This window comes from Haliotis cracherodii, unplaced genomic scaffold, assembly GCF_022045235.1.
Source record: "Haliotis cracherodii isolate W230 unplaced genomic scaffold, xgHalCrac1.p SCAF_4, whole genome shotgun sequence".
Lineage (NCBI taxonomy): Eukaryota > Metazoa > Mollusca > Gastropoda > Lepetellida > Haliotidae > Haliotis > Haliotis cracherodii.
The window spans coordinates 51,803,133-51,825,422 of record NW_027266297.1 but is presented as its reverse complement, the minus strand read 5'-3'; the positions used below and the strand labels follow the sequence as shown (position 1 = coordinate 51,825,422).

At 39.8% G+C, this 22,290-nt stretch overlaps 1 protein-coding gene across 2 annotated transcripts in view; it reads left to right on the top strand.

The window, feature by feature from the left end:
* LOC139478807 (ubiquitin-conjugating enzyme E2 U-like) overlaps nt 1-13,115 on the top strand; it is a 66,267-nt gene extending 53,152 nt beyond the window's left edge. For both annotated transcript variants that reach the window (XM_071261446.1, XM_071261445.1), the window contains exons 8-10: nt 10,601-10,697; nt 11,017-11,138; nt 11,534-13,115. In XM_071261446.1, the coding sequence (XP_071117547.1) occupies nt 10,601-10,697; nt 11,017-11,138; nt 11,534-11,667 (353 nt within the window). In that variant the 3' untranslated portion in view covers nt 11,668-13,115. The remainder of the gene's footprint in view (nt 1-10,600; nt 10,698-11,016; nt 11,139-11,533) is intronic.
* The last annotated feature ends 9,175 nt before the right edge of the window (nt 13,116-22,290 follow it).

The window sequence follows — 22,290 nt, the reverse complement described above, 5'->3', positions numbered from 1 at the left end:
TTGTTGTTGTGACATCGGGGGTGACGTTTTCTCTTCTCCGGTCTTATAAAACAACCATACAGGCGCTATAGCAACAACTCCTACTAGTGCCCAAGTTTTAATCAGATCAATATTTGAATTATTCATTAGTTTCGCTTTGAGAGTGAGTCTGCCCATTCTTCCTGCTGCTATTTTTGGGGGGTTCCTAGTAACTCTGGCTTGTTTTTGTGTTTCCTCATTCACTCGTTGTTCCGCAATCTGTTGTGGTTGTGCACTCAGGGTTATTATCTCCTTGTTCCCAATCTGTTGTGGTGTCACTTGTTGAGTCTCCATTATTATTAAGTGGGCACGTATGTTTAAATTGACAATACCTAGCCGTTATTAAAGCTGTTGTGAGTGGAGCTAAGAACATTCTGTATCTATGATAAAACTCACAGCTCACTGAGCTTATAGCGTGTACGATGAATGGGTCTTTCTCGAGAGATTCGCATAAATACATGCGATGTTCTGCAGGGATAGGAAGAAACGTACTAGCTACGACTGTGTATAGTTGTAATATAGCCGACCCTATCGTTTTAGTCGTGGTAGCTCCCAGTCTAGACTCGTAACGAGCGTACAGTTTTTTAATCTCTTCGTCGGTCATATTATCAATTTTTTCGATGGTATAATTTCCCCCCAAATATTGGGAACATTTTCCACCGGCTACCAAAGCCGCGAGTCTTTCTCTATGTTTATCTAAAGATTTATCTACATGTTGATCAACATGTTCTTCAGATTTTTTGAGCATTTGTTCGATGAGTTCGTCCCATTCCATAATGTAATACCTAAGGAGATATCTAAGTCTAACATAATATAATATGGCATATCCAATACAACCCGTAATAATAAACTGTTGTGAAAGAATGAGGATTTCAAACCACATTATGTCATATTAACCGCTAATGTTCAATTTATCATATTTTTACTATAATTTTGCTATATTTGCTATAATTTTGCTACATTTGCTATAATTTTGCCACATTTTGCTATAATTTTACTACATTTTGCTATAATTTTACCACATTTTGCTATATTTTGCCACATTTTGCTATAATTTTACCATAATTTGCTAAGCAATTGCATAAGCAGCTGGTTGATCGGTTTTTGATATGAGTTTACAGTGCTTCGTTGCCGCTAACAGTTTTCTGACTTTAGCTCGTTTGAGCTTGGTATAAATAACATCATTTTCGTGTAAACATTCCTCGAATGAATCTCAGTCTTTGCAATGAAACAGGGCTACCCATTTGATCTGCTCTCTGAGATCTTTCAGGACAGAGTTGTATTTTTGAGTAAGTACCCAAACGCAATGCTGAGTATGCCGACCGGAGAATGCTAAATACGAAAGCATATCTTTCTTTTTGGTTAGTTCTTTACTCGCACTGCGGTCGTCTATTACGGAAAGGGTTGATTCTCCTTTGTATTTTTCGTGACATACTCGTAAACAGTCTTGTAAACGATCGCCCGGATCAACTCTGTGTACCCCGTCGTCACTCATTACCCAATCTCTCGATAGGTATGTTTTATTAACGCTTATAGTCGGGCACAGAATAATAATATGATCCAAAACGTCCCGATAATGACTTTGTAAAATATCTAGAATAAAAGCTGTTTTTCCACAACCGCATATGATAGCGCAGTGCGGTTCTTTAGGTAAAAGATTATCAATAGATTGCTTGCACGAATCGTCCATTCTGTATATTAAATTGCGCATCCATAATCACGTACAAATATATGTTTAATTTACCAGCTGATTCCTGGAGCTTCGTTATCTGTATAGTGACACCCTCGCTAGCATTTTCTATTCCTCGCCCACTGCCGTGTAGTTGGTCATCGTCCATTCTTCGCATGTCGAGCCATAGCACGTACTTCGTGGTGAGGTATTCACCCATCGATACACCCCCGAGAGACAGATCTTTCACGACCGCGTTAACTTCTGGGCTTCGTTTTATAGAAGGAAGTTTTTTAATCTCATCCCACTGTTGATACGCTAGCATTCCTTGGCTATATAGTTGATTAGGAACGCCCTCGATAGTCAATTCTACTTTCGTAATCTTGGGATTGTAGAACTTCTCTGTATTTCTTTTAAATGCATCGGAGGGGACCTCGAACAACATCAAAATACCCTTCAACGATCTCGTGGGGACGTTTAGATTGATATTCCACATCGTATCTTTTTTGTTCCTCGTGATCTTTCGATGTCGAAGCATGCGATCATACAAAATGGCTAAACTTCCGGTATACTGGTTACGAATTTGTCTGGCTAATTCAGGATCTGTTATCATATCATACTCCAGCGAGATATTGTCAATGGAATAGCTAGCATCTTCAGCAGCTCTGATTACTCTGTTGTAGTCATTAAAAGTGAGTTCGTATTCTAACCTATCACCTAGGGATGCTTGATAAAAGGGCATGTGGGAATCTAGTAATTCGAAGTCTAGGGGAATATAGAATCGGTTACCTAATGCGTCGGCAACAGCCTGATCTTTTACGACGGTTGGGTTGGGTTATTAGTTATAGTTACAGACTGACGAATTGCTTTGACCCCTAATGGATCTCTGAGTCTACGTTGTGGGTTTAACTTGCATCCGTATTGCGAAGACAATGTTATATTGAAATTATATAACCTTATGTTTAATATAAAAATGGATGATTTTAATCTAGATAACATAACTGATACTAGTACAATCGAAGAGGGTACTGATGAAACCAGCTTTGGTGGCATGAATCTTAACGATGAACTTTTACAAGTTAATGATTATCACGATACCTTTAAAGATGTTAGTCCTATTTGTCGTGACTATTCAAAGTTTGAATTAGATGGTAAAGGAATATTGCGACTGCGTAGCAAGCCTGATATTGATCTTATGAATTCTCGTACTCGTAAGCCCCTAGCCTTGTCTACAATAGCCACTAAACACGGTATCAGCACTGTTCGTGATGAATTAGGTTTTGTAGACTACTCACGAGGAGCAAAACTTTCCGCGAAGACTACTAAGGTTCTTTGGACTGTGCGTGATGAACTAGGTACCATAGATAATTTGAAAGAAAGCTCGAAGGTGGCCTCGGACGGACTCGGAGAAATCTTGGATACCTACTACGATAATTCCACGGTCAGTGTATCACCATATTCAGAGTTCAGTATTAGGGAATTACGAGATCTTGACAAGGCAATGCAAACAATGCAGGGTGAACTCATCAATAATATAGCTAAGCTATCTGAAATCGACAAGCATATAGCTTATGAGAAAACAATACTTGAACAGGCGGGCGATGAATTCAGTAGACGTCGCAGAAAGATTGCGTAACTTAGAAGACGAAAGATCGGCCTGCCTCAAAGCTGCTTCCAGTAATAGAAAGGCACTTCGTTCACAAATCAGTCGAATTCAAGAAACTATCGATCAAGTCCTCAACGATGAAACTTCACTAGCAGATAAAATTAAAACATTGTTCAGAGAACAGGGGATAACCATTGCAAGTATTTTAACCGCATTGGGATTTATTATATCGACTTTGACTCTCGCGTTAACCGGTGGTACAAGCGGTACAGGAGGTGGCACACCGCCTAGTGATAAAAATGGTGTAAAAGAGTGGATAAAAAAGCATTTAAAAGCATTAGGTTCAGCACTGGGAAAGCTCGCTGGGAAAACCGCATCTGCACTTCCCGGTATAATAGGGAGTATAGTTTCCTGGCTCTTGAATTTATTAGCTAAGACCACCACTTGGATTAGTCAAAACTTGTGGACACTGATCGTAGCAATTGCAGGGCTGTTGTACGTATTCTCTAAAGACTATTTAACCAAATCAGTTCGCTAAGAACTATTTAACCCAATCATGAGTAAACCAGCCGTGACTCCACCTACTAAAAGCGGTGTTTTTTCATCGATATGTTGTTGATTTTTAGCTACAATATGTGGTGGTACTTGTGGTTGTGTGTTAGTAGATGTTTGTGAAACATGTGCTAACTGTGGCTTGACTATTCCTGTTTTGCCTGTGTTTGTTTGCGCTATGAATTCAGTATTAATATCTGAATTTATACCTTGTTTTTGTTGATCGGTAGCAATAACAATTTTATTATTATAGCCTATCACTTGGCCGATCTTAAGTTCCATATTACTTGGAGACATGTATAGTCCCGGTGCATAAACAAAGTCTACTTTGGATTGAGCGTACTGTAATACATCTTGATAACGTTTTATAGAAGATGGTATGTCAACTGGTGAATTAATAGCATCCTCCACGTTTGCGACAAACTGTTTTTGTGTATCGAGCGCCGTCCCAGAACCAATAATGGACGTTCGTGTTTGCGTTTGTGCACCAAGAATTGCCCATACATAAGTTCTTATTGATTCATTAACTCTTACAACTCCTGGCTTAGTAAAATTATTTTCCGTTTTATCATTAAGAAATTCATTCCAAGCGTCTGTTGTATCGTTTGGATGCACAAACTTTGTTACAATATCTGTTCCCGTAGAAACATTAAATTCATTACAAATATGTTCGAAGGCCATATTATCATATGGATTATTTGTGGAATTCCATGCTCGATCCTGTGGTAATGGGGCACTAATTTCTTTAAATATACGTCTAATCTGATAGTACACGTGAAATGATAAAACAGACTTATTCAGTTCAAAACCTGGGGCATAAAGAGATACACCACATTCTGTTGTGGCACACCATATGGCAAAGTTTAACTGATTCTGACAAAATTGCATTGGGTTGTGAAACCAATTGTGCACCCTTTTATCGCTAGTTGCTGTGACTCTGTACTTTTCAAAGATATCAGGGAATTTAACGAAAAAATTAGCACCAGAGGCACTTACTAAAATCGACTGATTAGTAATATAAGTTGATTTCATATTTAAGTTATGATATAGTATCATTGTATATTTAATATGTATGTCACACTCCCGGGAATAACAAATGGTCAGTCTATTCAACTGCTTCATACTATGGATAACCCGGATGGACAACTTGAAGTCACTCTATGTGATGTAACGTATTACCCGAGGTGGATCAATATAAATGCTGCAAGAGGTAATAATGAGACAGTAATAAATAGTAAAAAACACATTATACCTGATGGGTATTACAGCATATGCTCACTCAATGATGAATTTTTTAAGCCTAATGGAATTAGTCTCACACAAAATGAGTCAAATGGGATGCTGATTTTAAGTGCTGGAGAAAAGGATCTAAGCAATTACACTTGGATTTGCACTCGGAGATGTAACAGTACTCAAGACATCAGCACTGGGGGTTAAATTAACCGATATAGTTCCCTATAAAGATTTGTGCATCCATCTTGATCAAATCAGTACAACGGATAATATTCAACTCGAAAGTCCTTCAACTCTACTCAGATCTATTCCAGTGAAAAATGAAAAATATAATAGCGGTAGAACGGAATCTTTCTCAACATTACAATATAAAAAATCAAAGCGTGGTATTATTTCAGACCTCAAAATTTCTGTATTAGATGTAAAACACCAACCTGTACATATAGAATACTTAAGTGTAACACTCCATATTATAAATAATGGTTCATTCCATATTTAAGTTATGATATAGTATCATTGTATATTTAATATGTTTGTTACACTCCCTGGAATAACAAATGGTCAGTCTATTGAACTGCTTCATACTATCGATAACTCGGATGGTCAACTTGAAGTCGCCCTATGCGATGTGACGTATTACCTGCTGTGGACCAATATAAGTGCAGCAAGACATAATACTCAGGTGCTAAGTGTATCAGGTGATAGTAATTACATTATACCTGATGGGTATTATAGCGTATGCGCGTTCAATGATTAATTTTTTAAGCCTTTGGGAGCTAGTCTCACACAAAATGAGTCGAATGGGATACTGAATTTAAATGCTGGAAAAGATCATTTATTTCCTGCCATGAACTTAGCAGAAACACTTGGATTTTTAAAAGAGATGAAAGATTAGAAATATTAATACCACTCAACAAAACAGTGCATGGATTTAAATTACCTGATTTAGTTCCCTATAAAGAGTTGTGCATCCATCTTGATCAAATCACTACAACGGATAATATTCAACACGAAATCCTTCAACTCTACTCAGATCTATTCCAGTGAAAAATGAAAAATACAAAAGCTGTAGAACGGAATCTTTTTCAACATTATAATATAAAAAATTAAAGCGTGGTATTATTTCAGACCTCAAAATTTCTGTATTAGATGTAAAACACCAACCTGTACTTATAGGATACTTAAGTGTAACACTCCATATTAAAAATAATGGTTGATTCATCAGGCCCTGGAACGCTCAGACAATGTAATACAATTGCGCTTTCCGATCTCGGAGACACAGAAGGATTTGGTAGACCCGGTACCGATGGTAAGATATACGCTTTACACTTACAAGATAATGTATTCAAGCGGAAAGAAGTTACATTCCCAGGAAATCTAGAAGATTTAAGCGATGTCGACGTTAGTAGACTCATCAAAAAAACTTCGTACAATATTATTCTCAACGATGATAATAAATGGACTATGGTTGAAGCAAACATCAAGTGGCTACTGAATATCATCATTACTCCACCGTATGTGATGATGGGTAAATCACATAATTTAACTAAGATGATAAATAGTGGTATCGTACTCGAGTCTTATATCCCGTCAAAACGAAAAAGTGTGGTAGTCTCTCCCCTGCCAGAAAACCCAGGTCATATGTTATATAGTCATCCAGCAGTCCAAAATGTTAGATTAAATTTGGTTAGTGAATTCAATGATATTAAAGTTAACTTGAGTGCAATACCTAATATTTCTACGCTTATTATTGAAGTTTTGTTTGGAGATGCACCGAAAAATGCCTTCGAAATATTACCAGGTCTATCGATTAAATGGCTCAAGAAACACGAGCGTCGACGTTGCAGTATTATTCATATTGGAGCATCACCCGTTGCAATCTTTGAAGGGGTCCAAATTATTAAAAGTGACAGTATTTCTCTTACTAAGTTATTCATGCCGCATGATATACATTTGATAAGGTTGATGTATACTCTCAAAACATTTAAGCAAGACCAATTAAAGACTATTATATCACCGTAATATACACTTTGAGTTTATATCCGGCGCTCGATGAGGCATTTGAAAAGATGGATACTGTTGATGGATTTCAATTACATCAAATAAGCGACATAAAACATCGAATAGAGAAGGAGAGGGAGTTGAGACTTGGATTGTATAAAAAGTATCGCAGAGCCGTGAATGCTCTGGACGGAGTTGACACCGTGCTTGTAACAGCTGACATGGGACTCGGTGTAGCCGGTGTTGGTTTACTATCAACTATAATCGCCGCGCCTATCGTACTTGGCATGGAAATAGCGACCGGAGTCTCAGGACTGGCAGGAATAACGATAAAATTCATTTCTCGTAAGTTGCAAAAGAAAGCATTAAAACACGATAATATTCGGATACTCGCCGAAACAAAGTTGAACAGCATTGAGGATCATATTTCAACAGCACTGGCTGATTGTAAGATATCCGAGGAGGAGTTTCGTTTAGTGTTGTCAGAACTCACTAAATACAACGTAATGAAGCAGGAGATTCGATCCAATTCTCGTAAGACCAGTGATATTAGCGAAGACGAGAAAAAAACGTTCATAGAACAGGGGAGGCAACAAGCGCGTCAATTATTCCGTGCCTAAAACCAAAGAACTTGTTGGAGATTAAAAATAGATTGCTTACTATCATTAGATCACATTTAAATGAATGCACACATAAGTATATAATAATGGAGAATTACAAACCAACAAAGGAAGAACTCGAAAAAGCTATTGAAACATTTATGCTCAGGGACAAAATTATCAAATGGAGAGAATTACCACAAGGTATATATTATATTTTGATGTCAAACCAACCAAATACGGTCATCAATTGTTTCTTTCCAATTACCAAGAAGAGTATATAGCCTGGTGTCCTAGTAAAATGAACGAAGAACTTAGTAAAAATGTTGAATATCACTTCGTTAAAAATAATGGTATACGTATAAGTAAAAATAATAGAGAATATTTTCATTACAATTTAGTTTAGACTTATGACTATTGTTTAATCGCATCATCATTTTTGCATAAAAAATGCCACCTGTAGTAGCAGTATAGGTATATAAATCCGGCTCCAGTGGAAGTGAACCAGAATCACCATTACCTATACTACTCCTTCAACAAGCACTACTTGGCCCATCCACCTAAGATTGAGCACTCTCAGGCTCCTCTGGTCCAGGATACAGGCTCACGACGCCCTCATCAGCCTGGACATCCAAGATGCATATCTACATGTCCCAATCCACCCCGACGACAGGAAATTCCTCCAATTCATCTTCATGGGTGTCCGCTACCAATGAGTGGTCCTCTTGTTTGGAATTTCTTCGGCCCCATGGCTATTTACACGCATCACCAAGCCGATAACGTCGTTCCTCCACTTGAGAGGTGTCCAGGTTGAGGCAACTGCCTCCTGAACCACAAGGACATGGCGACACTCCTTTATCACAAGGACTTTACACAATGCCTCCTACTTCAAGTGGGATGGCTAATCAACTTCTGGAAGTCAGAAACTCACGCCATAATTCTGCCTACAATTCATTAGGGGTCTCTTCCAAACCAGTCAAGACATCCTCTCCATACCCAGGGACAGGTTGGATCAGATCCAACTCCGCCTGCTTCTGGCTCTTCACCAATCACGCACACTGCGCCAGTGGCAAGTGATCTTGGGCCTCCTGACGTCAGCACAGGACGTAACCTCCTCAGGTCAGCTACAGCTACGTCCCATCCAGATGTTTCTAGCCCCGTACATCAGACACTGAGACCCCTTGATATCCATTGTCCTTCCGGATTGTCTCATGCCTCACTTCCGGTGGAATCGAACGTCTTAGAAGGCGTTTCCTTGACAGCTTGTGACCTCATCGCACCAATTCGTTGACGCCCCTCTTCAAGGTTGGTGGGTGCACCTGGAAGGACAGGTCGCCTTGAAGCTGTGGTCTGCCGTATCAAAACTATGGCTCATCAACAACCTCAAACTGGAAGCACTCATACTGGCTCTCTCCCACTGGAAGGAAATCCTTCAGGATGCACGTCTCACCATCTTGACAGACAACATCACTGTCGTTTGGTGCCTCTAGAACCAGGGTACGACTCACTCCCATTCAATGCTTCAGCAGACGTTCCGGTTCTTCAACCTGGTCAATCAACAGGGGCTCCGATTCCGGGTTCAACACATCCCGGGCTGCATTCTAGCAGATGCCCTATCCTGACTGGACAAAGTCGCTCCCACAGAGTTGAAGCTCCACCCTGATGCCTTAGCTCTTGTTTGTCAGCACCTCGGTCACCCAAACATTGACCTATTCGCCACCAGCCAAAACTACCAGATCCACACCTTTGTATCACCGGTCCCGGATCCACAGGCTTGGGCAGTCGTCGCCTTCAGCATCCTCTAGGAAGGGCTAAAAGCTCAGCCAGAGCGGCATGGCCCTTACACTGACTCACCGACCATTCACCAGGAATCTCTATGACGACAGGTGGCTTTCCTTCGAAAGTTTCTGCAAAGAAAAACATCAGGAGCGCACCACTGCGTCTGCTCAATTCCTGGCCAAGTTCCTGCTGTTCCTGCTTCACAAACGACATTTAATGGGCAGAACCATCACTACATATCTTGTGGCCTTCAACTCCATCTTGGTGATTCCGGAAGATTGTAAGAACAACGCCAAGCCCTACTTCGCTCCAGATGAATTGGAAGACTAGAAGGCGGAATTGAGACCCCCAGGCCTGAATGTCGTCCTCACTTGCCTGGAGGCTGGAGGCCAGGGCAGCGCATGTCGGTGAGATCCATGCACTAGACGTGATATGGGTCAGGTTAAGCAGGGAGTGCACAGAGCTGTTCACCTAGAACTGTGCAGGGATTTTATCACCAAGAACCAGCTCCAAGGACAGACTGACAGATCCTCCCTTTTCCTTTAGTGGGAGCGGAGGATGAACAAGAGCTTGTTCTGTGTCTGGTGAGTGCACAGCACTGTTTTATCTTCGTTCCGGTATCAATCGCATCATAGTGCTTCACATCAACTGCTCCATACTCACCATTATGGAAGGGTGTTTCTGGCGATCTGACACAGTCTTCGCCAGTCACTACCAACGAGATGTCACTTTAGAAGACGTGCAAGGAGCACACAAGCTTTGGCCCTTTAGTCATTGTTCCCTGATTGGCTGAGGGATCTTGGAGAGTTTAGATGGAAGACCACATCTGAAGTTAAGCCCTCCACCGTTTCCATAGGATTCAGATGCATTATGGAATAAAGCAGGATAAGTTAAAAATCTAGTAAAATCCTAGATATCTTTTATATTTGTATCCTGCGTTACTACATCTACACAGACCCACCCATCGCAGAGCTTCCTCCCCACGAGAAATGCAGGATAAGTATACAAATATAAAAAATACCTTGGATTTTGCTAGGTTTTAGCCTTATGTGTCATACATTATCATTTGTAAATTTTATCTTGCATCCAAAATTAGTTGATTCACATTGTTCTGATATTTGAATGTTGGTTGTGTACTGATAGTATTGGAGGCAATCCGGGACAAGCCAGTGTTGCAGCAAGTACACATGGGGCTGCCCCCAGAGGAGGTACAAGTGCAGGTCAAGAAACAGATGCAGGAGTAAGTATCCTTGTCATCTGGCACTTACTAGCCTAAGTATGTAAACCTACATTAAGGTTATATATGTACATGTGGCATGGATATGATCACTGTACTGAAACCATCCAGTCTAGTTTGGTCATTTCCCTTTTGAAACTTACGCAGATTGCTGAAAGGTTGTGAGCAATGATTGGATTCAAACTTACTGTACCTTGTGTTTTTTCCTTTATCAAACGTTGGAACTTCGAATGAAGTAAAATTCTTTACTAGGATTGTATGTTTTAAAAAACCCAACTGCATACATATGTTATTTTGTTGTAAATTCTGATGTTTGTTCCAGACACTCTGCTCTGATGTATGGTCGTTTTGGGATGAGACCTACAGCAGAGGAAGATAAAGCAGCTAAACTCAACAGACTCGAACGAATGAAGAAGATATACCTTCCTCCACGAGTATCTCCAAGTAAGGACTGCCTCAGCAAACTCCTGAATATGACTCTAACAATACTGTAGTCGTACATTAAGGTAACCAATACCAGTCAGTCAGTTGGAGAGACAGCAGTGATTGTGTAGCTAAACAGAAGAGGCAACTTCTTTTGTTTCATTTGTAGTTTCTAAACTGGTGGTCGACAGGTAGAGCTTATACAATTGCATTGCATCAGTCATCCATCAAGCTCTATGGTTATGGTTTCTGGAAGAATGTTGATAGCCAAAACAATTCTAAACTGATCAAGATCTGGTGTCCACACACATACCCACAGTTGAATACAAACACGAAAGAATTTGTGCTTTTGTGATAAGAGTGTCAGTGACTGTCATGGAGGACATCGATACATGAGAGATGATTGTTTGTTCCAGCTCCTGCACCCGATATAGTGTTGGACAGTGCCTTGCCTGCCCTCAACCCCAAGGATGAGCCATGGGAGAAGGAGGTGGATGACTTGGTGGCCTGGACAGCCAACCTGGATGCTGAAGCCATCGACATATCATGACATATCTTGCATACACATCCAGAGACAGTCAATTGTTTGTCTTGAAACCTGGAAATAATCTCAACAGACATGAGTGTTGGTGTTATATTCAAGTGTATGTATCTGAAGGGCTTCTCCCAAGCATTTAGTTCATACATACCCAGTAACATTTCCAAGAAATGGATTCCTCTGTTGTAGATATTGTGTAAATGATGCATAACTATGTTTTGTGAAAGTTATTTTTAGCTTGTTCCATTGGTACGACACAGCTAAGAATGTGATAAATATGTACATCTCCATCCCAAATCTATATGTATACAAGTGTGCCTTAGATGTCGGACTGCAGGCACTTTTCTCTTTGTTGTTTCTGTGAAGTGTGAAATAATGTCTGCTCAAATGATTTGAGTGAGTTTGTGATACAACCACAAGGCCTGAGTACAAGTAGCCAGCCCATCCATCTCTCATGCTCAGACATCCAATGCAGAAGACTGTGAAAAATGTTGTTCATAATGAAGATTGCAGTAGAGAGCCCTTTTATTTAAACATTTGTCACTATATTATGGAACAGTCCTCACAAGTTCTGTACACATCCAAAACAAGTTTTGTGGAATATTGCCAAAACTATCAGTCTATGTGCATATGCCTAAAATTTGAGTCTTTCTAACTTTGACATGTGATGAAATATGATGTTAATATATGTCTGTACATTGGTTTAGAGCTTCATCAATATGTTGTTTTCAAATACACTGTAGTGAAGGTGATCATAACATGTCATTGCCAAATCTAGCACAGACTCATTGCACAAAAGCTTCTTGACACACTGTTTTACCCCATATTCTCCAATATGTCATGTAAATAGCAGTTAATTACTTTAATACTTAATACAATGTGATGTGTCAAGATATGTTTGTATACATGACAAGAGAGTCTTACAGTGTAACAAACTTGGAGCTATGACAGTTGTATCACTTTGAAAGTCTTAATCTATGACATATTTGTACTTCACTAGGTGTGATCACTAGGTGTGATTCACTAAATTTGTACCAGCTCTCATCAGTAATAGAAACGTGAATCGTCAAAACTGACAATGTGTTGTTTGTATGATGCATGAAGGAATACAGCTGCCCACTGTTGATAACAGTAGCAGCATTACTTGTAGGGACCACAATGCTAAACTAGTCAATGATAACAAGGTCATATGGTATTGACAGTATTGACTATTCATCATCATCATGATTTTGCCATTGGATTACCTCCCCTTGACCATACTTAAATTGTTATAACTTGTGTATGAATTTGACCATGCAACACCAGTAACACCCAAGAACAATCTGAAGACCACCTGCTTGAATAGTTAAACCTTTTACCACACACATATTAAGAAAATTTGGATTCAGGTTGGCCTGTCTCCATGGTTTTGAGATGATTTTGTACAACTATTAATCAGGTAGATAAGTAATAAAACTTGACCTCACAGATTAGATTGATGTGGTTTAATATCAGTTAGTCAGCACTAGTGCAATTGGCCAATACTATCCCATTGTTTATGTGAGAAGACTGACACCTATTTATTAAATTTCTCAAATCTCCTAGGAATTCAATACATCTGTACCAGATACAGTTTAACAAAGTATACTGAGTCAAATTAAAAACTTCACATTTTTAAAAGTAATCCCATATATGATATACAACGGACAAATGTATCAGACAAGATCATTTTTAATCATTAATGTCCAAAGAAGCATTTTAATTAACGGTGGTAACCATAATTTGTTCCAAGCACCTACGGCATTCGGTAATAAGTCCCAAGCACGAGAATCTGATGGCACACAAGTTCAGTAGCATGTATGGCCACCATGTGCGTTGACAACTGCCACACAATGCCTCCTTGTGATGCTTGTGAACACATGATTCGGAAGACGACGCCATTGTTGCTGCAAAATGGTGCCAAGATCTTGCAAATTCTGTGGTTGGTTCTGGAGAGTGCGCAGACTTCTGCCAAGAGCATCCCAGTCCATGATGTTGACTCCCGCATTCTGAAGGAAATTCCTTGTCAAAATTGCTGTGTGGGGTCTGGCATTGTCGTGTTGGAAGATCAAACCGGGTCCATGTGCTGCCATAAAAGGCAGAAGTTCTGGTGCCAGTACCTGGTCGCGGTAAGCAGCAGCGTTGAGGTTGCCACGGATGACAAGAAGCCTGGAACGTGCATTGCCACAGAAAGCACCCCACACCATGACACTTCCGCCTCAAAATCTGTCAACTTCCTGTACATAACACTGGGCGTAACGTTCATGACGGCGCCTCCACACCCTCGCCCTACCATCAGCAAATCGAAGATTAAATCAGGATTCATTTACTGAAGACGACTTGATTCCAATTCCTCTGAGTCCATCGTAAGTGTCGATGTGCCCACAATTTGAGTTGAGTGTAATTGAGTCAGCAGTATGGTCGTCATGAATGAAGGTGAGCAGTTCTCAGACAGTTTCGAACAGGTTGCGCACTCAGTCTACCCCTAAACAGTTCATTTCTGGTTGATGTAGCCGTCAAAATCGGTTACGGGGGTGACGTAAGACAATCTGGCGATCCACTGCATGTGACGTCACACGTGGTCGACCTGGCTCAGGGCGATCAGCGATGGTACCCGTTTGCTGTAGACGCGTCTGTAAATCATAAACAGTCCGTCGACTACAACCCATCGTCCTTGCGACTTCAGCTACGGACCTTCCCGTCTGCAACATGCCGATGGCACGTTCACGTTGCACATTTGAAAGGCGTGGCATGACAAATAGCCGTAAAGACTTTTGTTTTCTTGTGTTTTTCTTTTTTTGTTAATGACTGCTAACAAGTATGGCTGAAAACACGTGCGGTATTATGGCCATGTGACCAGTTGCACGTGAAAAAACACTTTTGCCACTATAGTGCACATGATTTTGATTGATGCACCTGCACAAAGATGGTGTTATCTGAAGACAATACGTGGCCATTACTGTTAAAATACACAATAAGGGCCCACAATGATAACTGGTTAAAATTTTAATTTGGTTCAGTATATATTAAATTAATATTTAGTTTGTCATTACGTGAAGTCTTATAAAATGTAACCATGACAGGAATAAAGTGTTAATGTTTTCATATGGTCCTTAGTTGGAAATTGGAAGGATTAGTATTTTTCTTGCAGCAGCTGGATCTAACTGATGGTCTCTACCTCTGATTATGTGTTGAGATGTTCTCCCTAAGTGTACAGTCATGGTGGTACTCACTTAAAAATGAGTAAAAACTCACAACAAAAGTAGGCTTCCACAAAGACCTCAAGAATGAAGTCCTCCAGTCTCATGTCCAGTCGTCCTGACAGAACATCTCACAACATGCCACTCCAATCAGAGATATGACCATTCACTAATATTGCATTGTCAATTTCAATGCATTGTCACAAATAATTTATGATGCGATCCACTGTTTATGATATCACAGACCATTATCAAACAATAGTTATCATTGTTAATAATTCTAAGAATACTACCTCTATTACATCATAGCCATAAATCCTGTATTTTGGCTGCAGACACACTAACTAAATCTTCAGATTTTCAACAGAAGTCCTCTTCACTGTCAACTACACACAACTAGTTGTTCCCATAACAGCACATGTAGATCTTCAGCTCTTCCTCACAAAAAGGCGTGAAAAATGTCACTTCTTTCCTGTGTGTGCTAGAGTCAACATCTGTTGTTTTTTTTGGTCGTTCTAGCACCTGGTATAAGGTAGTCACACTGTTTATAAATTTCTTCAGAAATATTATTATTACGATCTGGCTCGATTGGAAGTGTATCTCTTACTATGGCGTCCTCCACTTCCCCGACATGTCAGAAGTGTGGCCAGTTCATGCTTACTGGAGATCCACATAACTTCTGCTGGAAGTGTAGGGAAGCTTCATGTACGGGCGAGTCGAGATGTGACGTGCTCTCCCCTATCCAAGTCTTTCTTCATGAAGCTAGATGCCTCTATAGTCAAGGCGAAGTGCAAGGAGGCCGCTAAGAAGAAAGAGGACTCTATCGTATGGGACGACCTCTATGCCTTGACCCCTTCAACACCCAAACCAGTTCCAGCCTCGTAATAATAATATTTCTGAAGAAATTGATAAACAGTGTGACTACCTTATACCAGGTGCTAGAACGACAAAAAAAACCAGATGTTGACTCCAGCACACACAGGAAAGAAGTTACTTTTTCCCGCCTTTTTGTAAGGAAGAGCTGAAGAGCTACATGTGCTGTCAGGGGAACAACTAGTTGTGTCTAGTTGACAGTGAAGAGGACTTCTGTTGAAAATCTGAAGATTTAGTTAGTGTGTCTGCAGCCAAAATACAGGATTTATGGCTAATGTAAACAGCACACAACGGGCGAGTATAAAAACATGTCTTGTTTATTTCAATTCAGACTAAATACTAACCGTAATACATCCGTTACTCCCTTGACAACCATACATCAATATCCTAGCACTGTTACCTAACATGTTCTATCACTTACCCTAAAATCTATCTCTTAGCAACTTCCGAAATCCATTCATTCATCTAACTTCTATTTACATTTGATACACTTCCAGTAAATACACTTCTGGTAATTACTCTTCCGGTAATCAGAGTTACTCCCCTTAGCCCATTCGCTCAATGCTAACATTCCTCCCTCCTAGACAATGAATGCTTATTGCTAAACTATAAGAGTAACCTCTTCTATGTACACTTCAAAAATGCAAATTAATTAGAAAATACTTAAATACAATATATACATTTAATTATCAATAACACTTTTTACAAAACACCTAATTATTCAATTTAGAGTTCATAATCTTTTTGCCATGATGGGGCATGTCTCAGTCTCCTTGAACTTCTCACTCTCGACTAGTCTCTTCATCACATGTGGAAATACAGTCCAACGGAAACACAAACTGCTGCGCACTGTCACACTGATCACTTTCTCTTTCAGCAGTTATCTGTTTAGTTTCACCTGTCACAGTCTCTGATGACACACACTGCTCATGCTCGATAGTATCAGGTTCCTGGAGGTGACCTGGTCGACTGAAATGTCTCTTTAGAATTCTATGATTCACCACTCTTGTGAACCACGCCCCCTAAGAGGTACTATCTTATATGATGTCTGTCCCAGTCTCTTGATCACTGTAAATGGCCCTGACCATCTATTACCCACTAACTTTCTAGACAGTCCATTTCCCTTATGTGGATGATACATACACACTTTCTCCCCTTCTTCATATGGTCGGAACTTCACATACTTACTCTGTCTTTCTTTCCTTCCCAACTGTTCTCTTACAATCCTAGACCGAACTTCTTCTCTCATCTCTTCAATGTTATGGGTTTTGTTTGACATAAACACACTTCCTGGTTTCTCGGCTGAAACCCAAACAAAACTTTAAAGGGTGTCTCTTTAGTTGCAGTGCTTGGAACCATTCTTATGGAAGATATTGCATTAGGCAATTTAACATCCCAGTCCTTTTGATCCTTTGCCTCTATCATCATTGATAGTCTCTCTGCAATGTTCCGATTCATCCTTTCTACCTGCCCATTACAAGCAGGGTTGTAAGGTGCTGTGCGTGTCCGTCGAATTCCAAGTTTTTCACACAATTCTTTCAGCACTGCAGATTCAAAATTTGTTCCTCTGTCTGAATGAATCTGTTCTGGTACTCCATACCTACTCACTATCTCCCTCTCAATGATATCTGTGGTTGTTTGAGCTGTTTGATCCGGAACTTGAAAAGCTTCAACCCATTTACTCAGAGGATGAGTCATAGCAAAAATATATTTGTTTCCACGTTCAGTTGTAAGAAACGGTCCCACAAAGTCTATATGCCATTACTGGAGTGGTCTCACTGGAATGTCAAGATTTCCTACTGGCTGCTTATCCGGTTGAGTTGGATTTATCCTCATTTGACATTTCTGACAGGACTTACTCCATGAAATCACATCATTCCTCCATCTGAACCAGAAGAATTCACTTCTAACAGCATCTAGAGTTTTGTCTGGTCCAAAATGTCCCATCCTGTCATGTTATACTGTTAGCATAGTCTTTGCTTCTCTCTTAGGACACACAGTTCTGTTTACCATCTACCGCTTCTATCACCAGCCCACCCTCCAATATTTTCAGCATCTTGCCCTGTGCAGTTAGTAGACTATTCACATGTGTTGAGATATCCAAGTTAGTAGACTATTCACATGTGTTGAGATATCTTTAGGTTTATTACCCGTCTCCAACCACTCTTTCATAGCCTGTATGTCTTGGTCACTGTCTTGTAACAACACTATTTCTTCTTTTGTCCATAGACCCCCTAGGCAAATAGCATCAACCTCAACATTTTGCAGCGCACGTGACAAGGCAACCGGTACAACCATTTCTTCGCCTGGACGATGTTGAATCTTGAAATCATAGTTCTCCATAGCAACACGCCATCTGGCCAACTTCCCTTTTAGTTCTTTCAACTTCAGCAAGTAGGACAATGGTTTATGGTCACTTATCACTGTAAACTTGTTTCCTTCCAAATACATGCAGAATTTATCTAGAGCCCATACTACTGCCAAGCATTCTTTTTCTGTTGCCGAATAATTTCGTTCAGGTGCCGATAATGTCCGAGAAGCATACTCGATCACTCTACCAGACTGACTAAGGACTGCCCCTAACCCAATGATGCTAGCATCTGTCTCTACCACAAATTCTTCCTCAAAGTTTGGATATACCAGCAAAGGGGTACTACTCAATTTCTCACATAACACTCATCTGTCCACACAAAAATAGCATTTTTCTCAGTCAGACTATTCAGTGGTTTAGCAATTTGAGAAAAATCATGCACAAACCTCCTATAATAAGACCCTAAACCTAAGAACCTTCTCACTTCAGTCACGTTGGTCGAGGAAAGTTTTTCACTGCAGATATTTTCCCTGGATCTGGTCTGATACCACTCTCATCCACTATGTGACCAAGGTATTTCACTTTCTTCTTGGCAAAGTTGCATTTCTTTCCATTCAGTTTCAGACCTGCCTGTCTAAGTCTATCACACACTTTCTGAATATGTTCAAGATGTTCGTCAAAACTTCTTGAGTTAATTATAATATCGTCCAGATATATCAGCATGTTTTCCCAATTGAGGTCACCCATTATATTCAGCATCATAAGTTGAAATGTTTGTGGAGCACCTTTTAGCCCAACGGGCATCACATTAAATTCAAACAAACCTTTATGACACACAAAGGCTGTTTTTGATTTGTCATCTTCATTCATGGGAATCTGGTAATAGGCCTTATTCAAATCTAACGTCATGAAAATTGTGGCTTTACCAAGGGCAGCTAGACTATCGTCGATCCTGGGTATTGGAAAGCTGTCGCCTACTGTCCGATCATTCAAACGAGTAAAGTCCACACAATAGCGTGTACTTGAATCTGCCTTCTGTACAAGCACTAAATGACTGGCCCAAGGACTGTTGCTAGGTCTAATGAGTCCCTTATCCAAACTGTCCTGAACAAATCCCTCAATATCTTTCAATCTATTGTGGGGTACCCGGCCTGGCCTCTGTGACACCGGTGTTGAATCGCCAGTTGGAATACAGTGTTTGATTACATTTGTACGGCCTAATTCCCCATTTATAGAGAACACATCAGAATTCTTCTTTATGACTTAGTAGAGTCTCTTCTGTTGATCTGAGCTTACATCAGAATCATTCGACAATTCTCTTGCCATCTTGTCAATCTTCTCTCCTGTAGATATCTCCGTTGTACTTGCTTTCTCAGGAATGCTCGCAATAACAGGATTATCAATCAAGTCAGTAGAAAATGTCCCAATCACTGTTCCAGCTGTTATCTGAACACTATCATTGTGTGGGTTAGTCATGTGCAACAATATGGTACCATTATCTCTCACCTTCTCTAATACTCTGCCACATCCAATCCACACCCTCGATATCCAGCCAATTCAACAAGTCCAATATTTCCAGACATTTCTTCTCCATTTGCAACAGTACCTCTCACAACTACAAACTGACAAGGGGAAAATGTCACATTACTTGTAGCGTAAATCAAGTTGACTTGAGGAGATGATGAACATTTCTCTGATACATTTTTCTGATTCGACGAGTCTCTCAATTCACAACAGTCATCACCCAGAGTATATTTCAGTCCTAGTTTAGATATGATGTCCATACCAAAAATAGCTGGGTAAGCTGATTTCCTCACTACTGTAAACCGGTGTGAATCCATATAATTTGACCCAATCTTGCAGTCTGTGGTTAAATCAGACACAACAGATATTCTCTCCCCATCTACAGTTCGTGGTGAAAAATGAGGTTTGTCACGTTTGCCTCTCATATGCATGGCTAACTGTTCAGTAATAACACTGATCTGAGCTCCAGTATCTTACAACCACCTACACTTTCTCCCCCCAATATAACCAGGAATTTCAATCTTTGAATAATCAGATTTTTCTTCAGATATTGTAGCAGATACAGTTCTTTCCCAGTTATTTGTTGGCGAAAAATTCATTAGCCAGAAATGTTCACCCATCATTTCTAGCCTCTAGTAGTTTCCCTGAAATCTTGTTTCCCCAATCGACCTGCCTGACAATCTGCACGACCACACCTGTGACATTGTCCACTGAATTTCTTGAAACATTCCTTAGCAATATGACCCAATCTGCCACATGAATAACATTTTACTTCCCTTTTCTTTGACTCTGCTGACTTTACAACTGCAGCTACAGTTTCTGACAATGACTGTTGAGCTAACTTCAACTCTTCTGATTTAGCAACAATAGATTGATCATCCTCATGTGACATGGCACTACCTGCTAACATTCCAACTGTTGCACTCTTACTCTGACCACATTCTACATACATCTGATTTGCCTTCTTTACAACATCATCCAATGAGGCCTCTTCACCTACTAGCCACGACAGTTTGTCTGTTATATTTGCATTCGAGGCTTTTCGAAAATGAGCCAAAACCAGACATTCTTGGTCAACAGATCTAGTTATATCTGGGAATGCTTTTTGACACAATGATTCTAGAGCAAATCTCAAAGCAATCGGAGACTCACTTTCCTTCTGAAGCCTGTTTGTCAACTCCAATTGAAACTGTTGCACAGATTGTCCCTTGCTAAATCTCTTCAATAACGCCCCTTTCGCTTCTGTATAGCATTCTCGATGAGCATCGGGTAGACTGATGAAGAATTCCCTTGCATCGCCCTTCAAAGATAGGTGTAGACTAGCGGCCGTTTTCCTGTCATCATTCATATCTTTCACGATGAAAAATGCCTCAAGTTGCTTCAAATGACTCTTAATATCACTACTATCACCACTGTCCCACTGAGAAACACCTATTCCTGCCATTTTATCTTCTTTTTAACCGCTGCCACCAATGTAAACAGCACACAATTGGTGAGTATTAAAACATGTCTTGTTTATTTCAGTTCAGACTAAAAGCTACCCGTAATACATCTGTTACTCCCTTGACAACAACACATCAATGTCCTAGCAATATTACTTAACATGTTCTATCACTTACCCTAAAATCTATCTCTTAGCAACTTCCGAATCCATTCATTCATCTAACTTCTATTTACATTTGATACACTTCCGGTAAATAATCAGAGTTACTTCCAACAATCCCAGGATCTCACAATGCTAACACTATGATGTAATAGAGGTAGTATTCTTAGAATTATTAACAATGATAACTATTGTTTGATAATGGTCTGTGATATCATAAACAGTGGATCGCATCATAAATTATTTGTGACAATGCATTGAAATTGACAATGCAATATTAGTGAATGGTCATATCTCTGATTGGAGTGGCATGTTGTGAGATGTTCTGTCAGGACGACTGGACATGAGACTGGAGGACTTCATTCTTGAGGTCTTTGTGGAAGCCTACTTTTGTTGTGAGTTTTTACTCATTTTTAAGTGAGTACCACCATGACTGTACACTGAGGGAGAACATCTCAACACATAATCAGAGGTAGAGACCATCAGTTAGATCCCGCTGCTGCAAGAAAAATACTAATCCTTCCAATTTCCAACTAAGGACCATATGAAAACATTAACACTTTATTCCTGTCATGGTTACATTTTATAAGACTTCACGTAATGACAAACTAAATATTAATTTAATATACTTTGTTAAACTGTATCTGGTACAGATGTATTGAATTCCTAGGAGATTTGAGAAATTTAATAAATAGGTGTCAGTCTTCTCACATAAACAATGGGATAGTATTGGCCAATTGCACTAGTGCTGACTAACTGATATTAAACCACATCAATCTAATCTGTGAGGTCAAGTTTTATTACTTATCTACCTGATTAATAGTTGTACAAAATCATCTCAAAACCATGGAGACAGGCAAACCTGAATCCAAATTTTCTTAATATGTGTGTGGTAAAAGGTTTAACTATTCAAGCAGGTGGTCTTCAGATTGTTCTTGGGTGTTACTGGTGTTGCATGGTCAAATTCATACACAAGTTATAACAATTTAAGTATGGTCAAGGGGAGGTAATCCAATGGCAAAATCATGATGATGATGAATAGTCAATACTGTCAATACCATATGACCTTATTATCATTGACTAGTTTAGCATTGTGGTCCCTACAA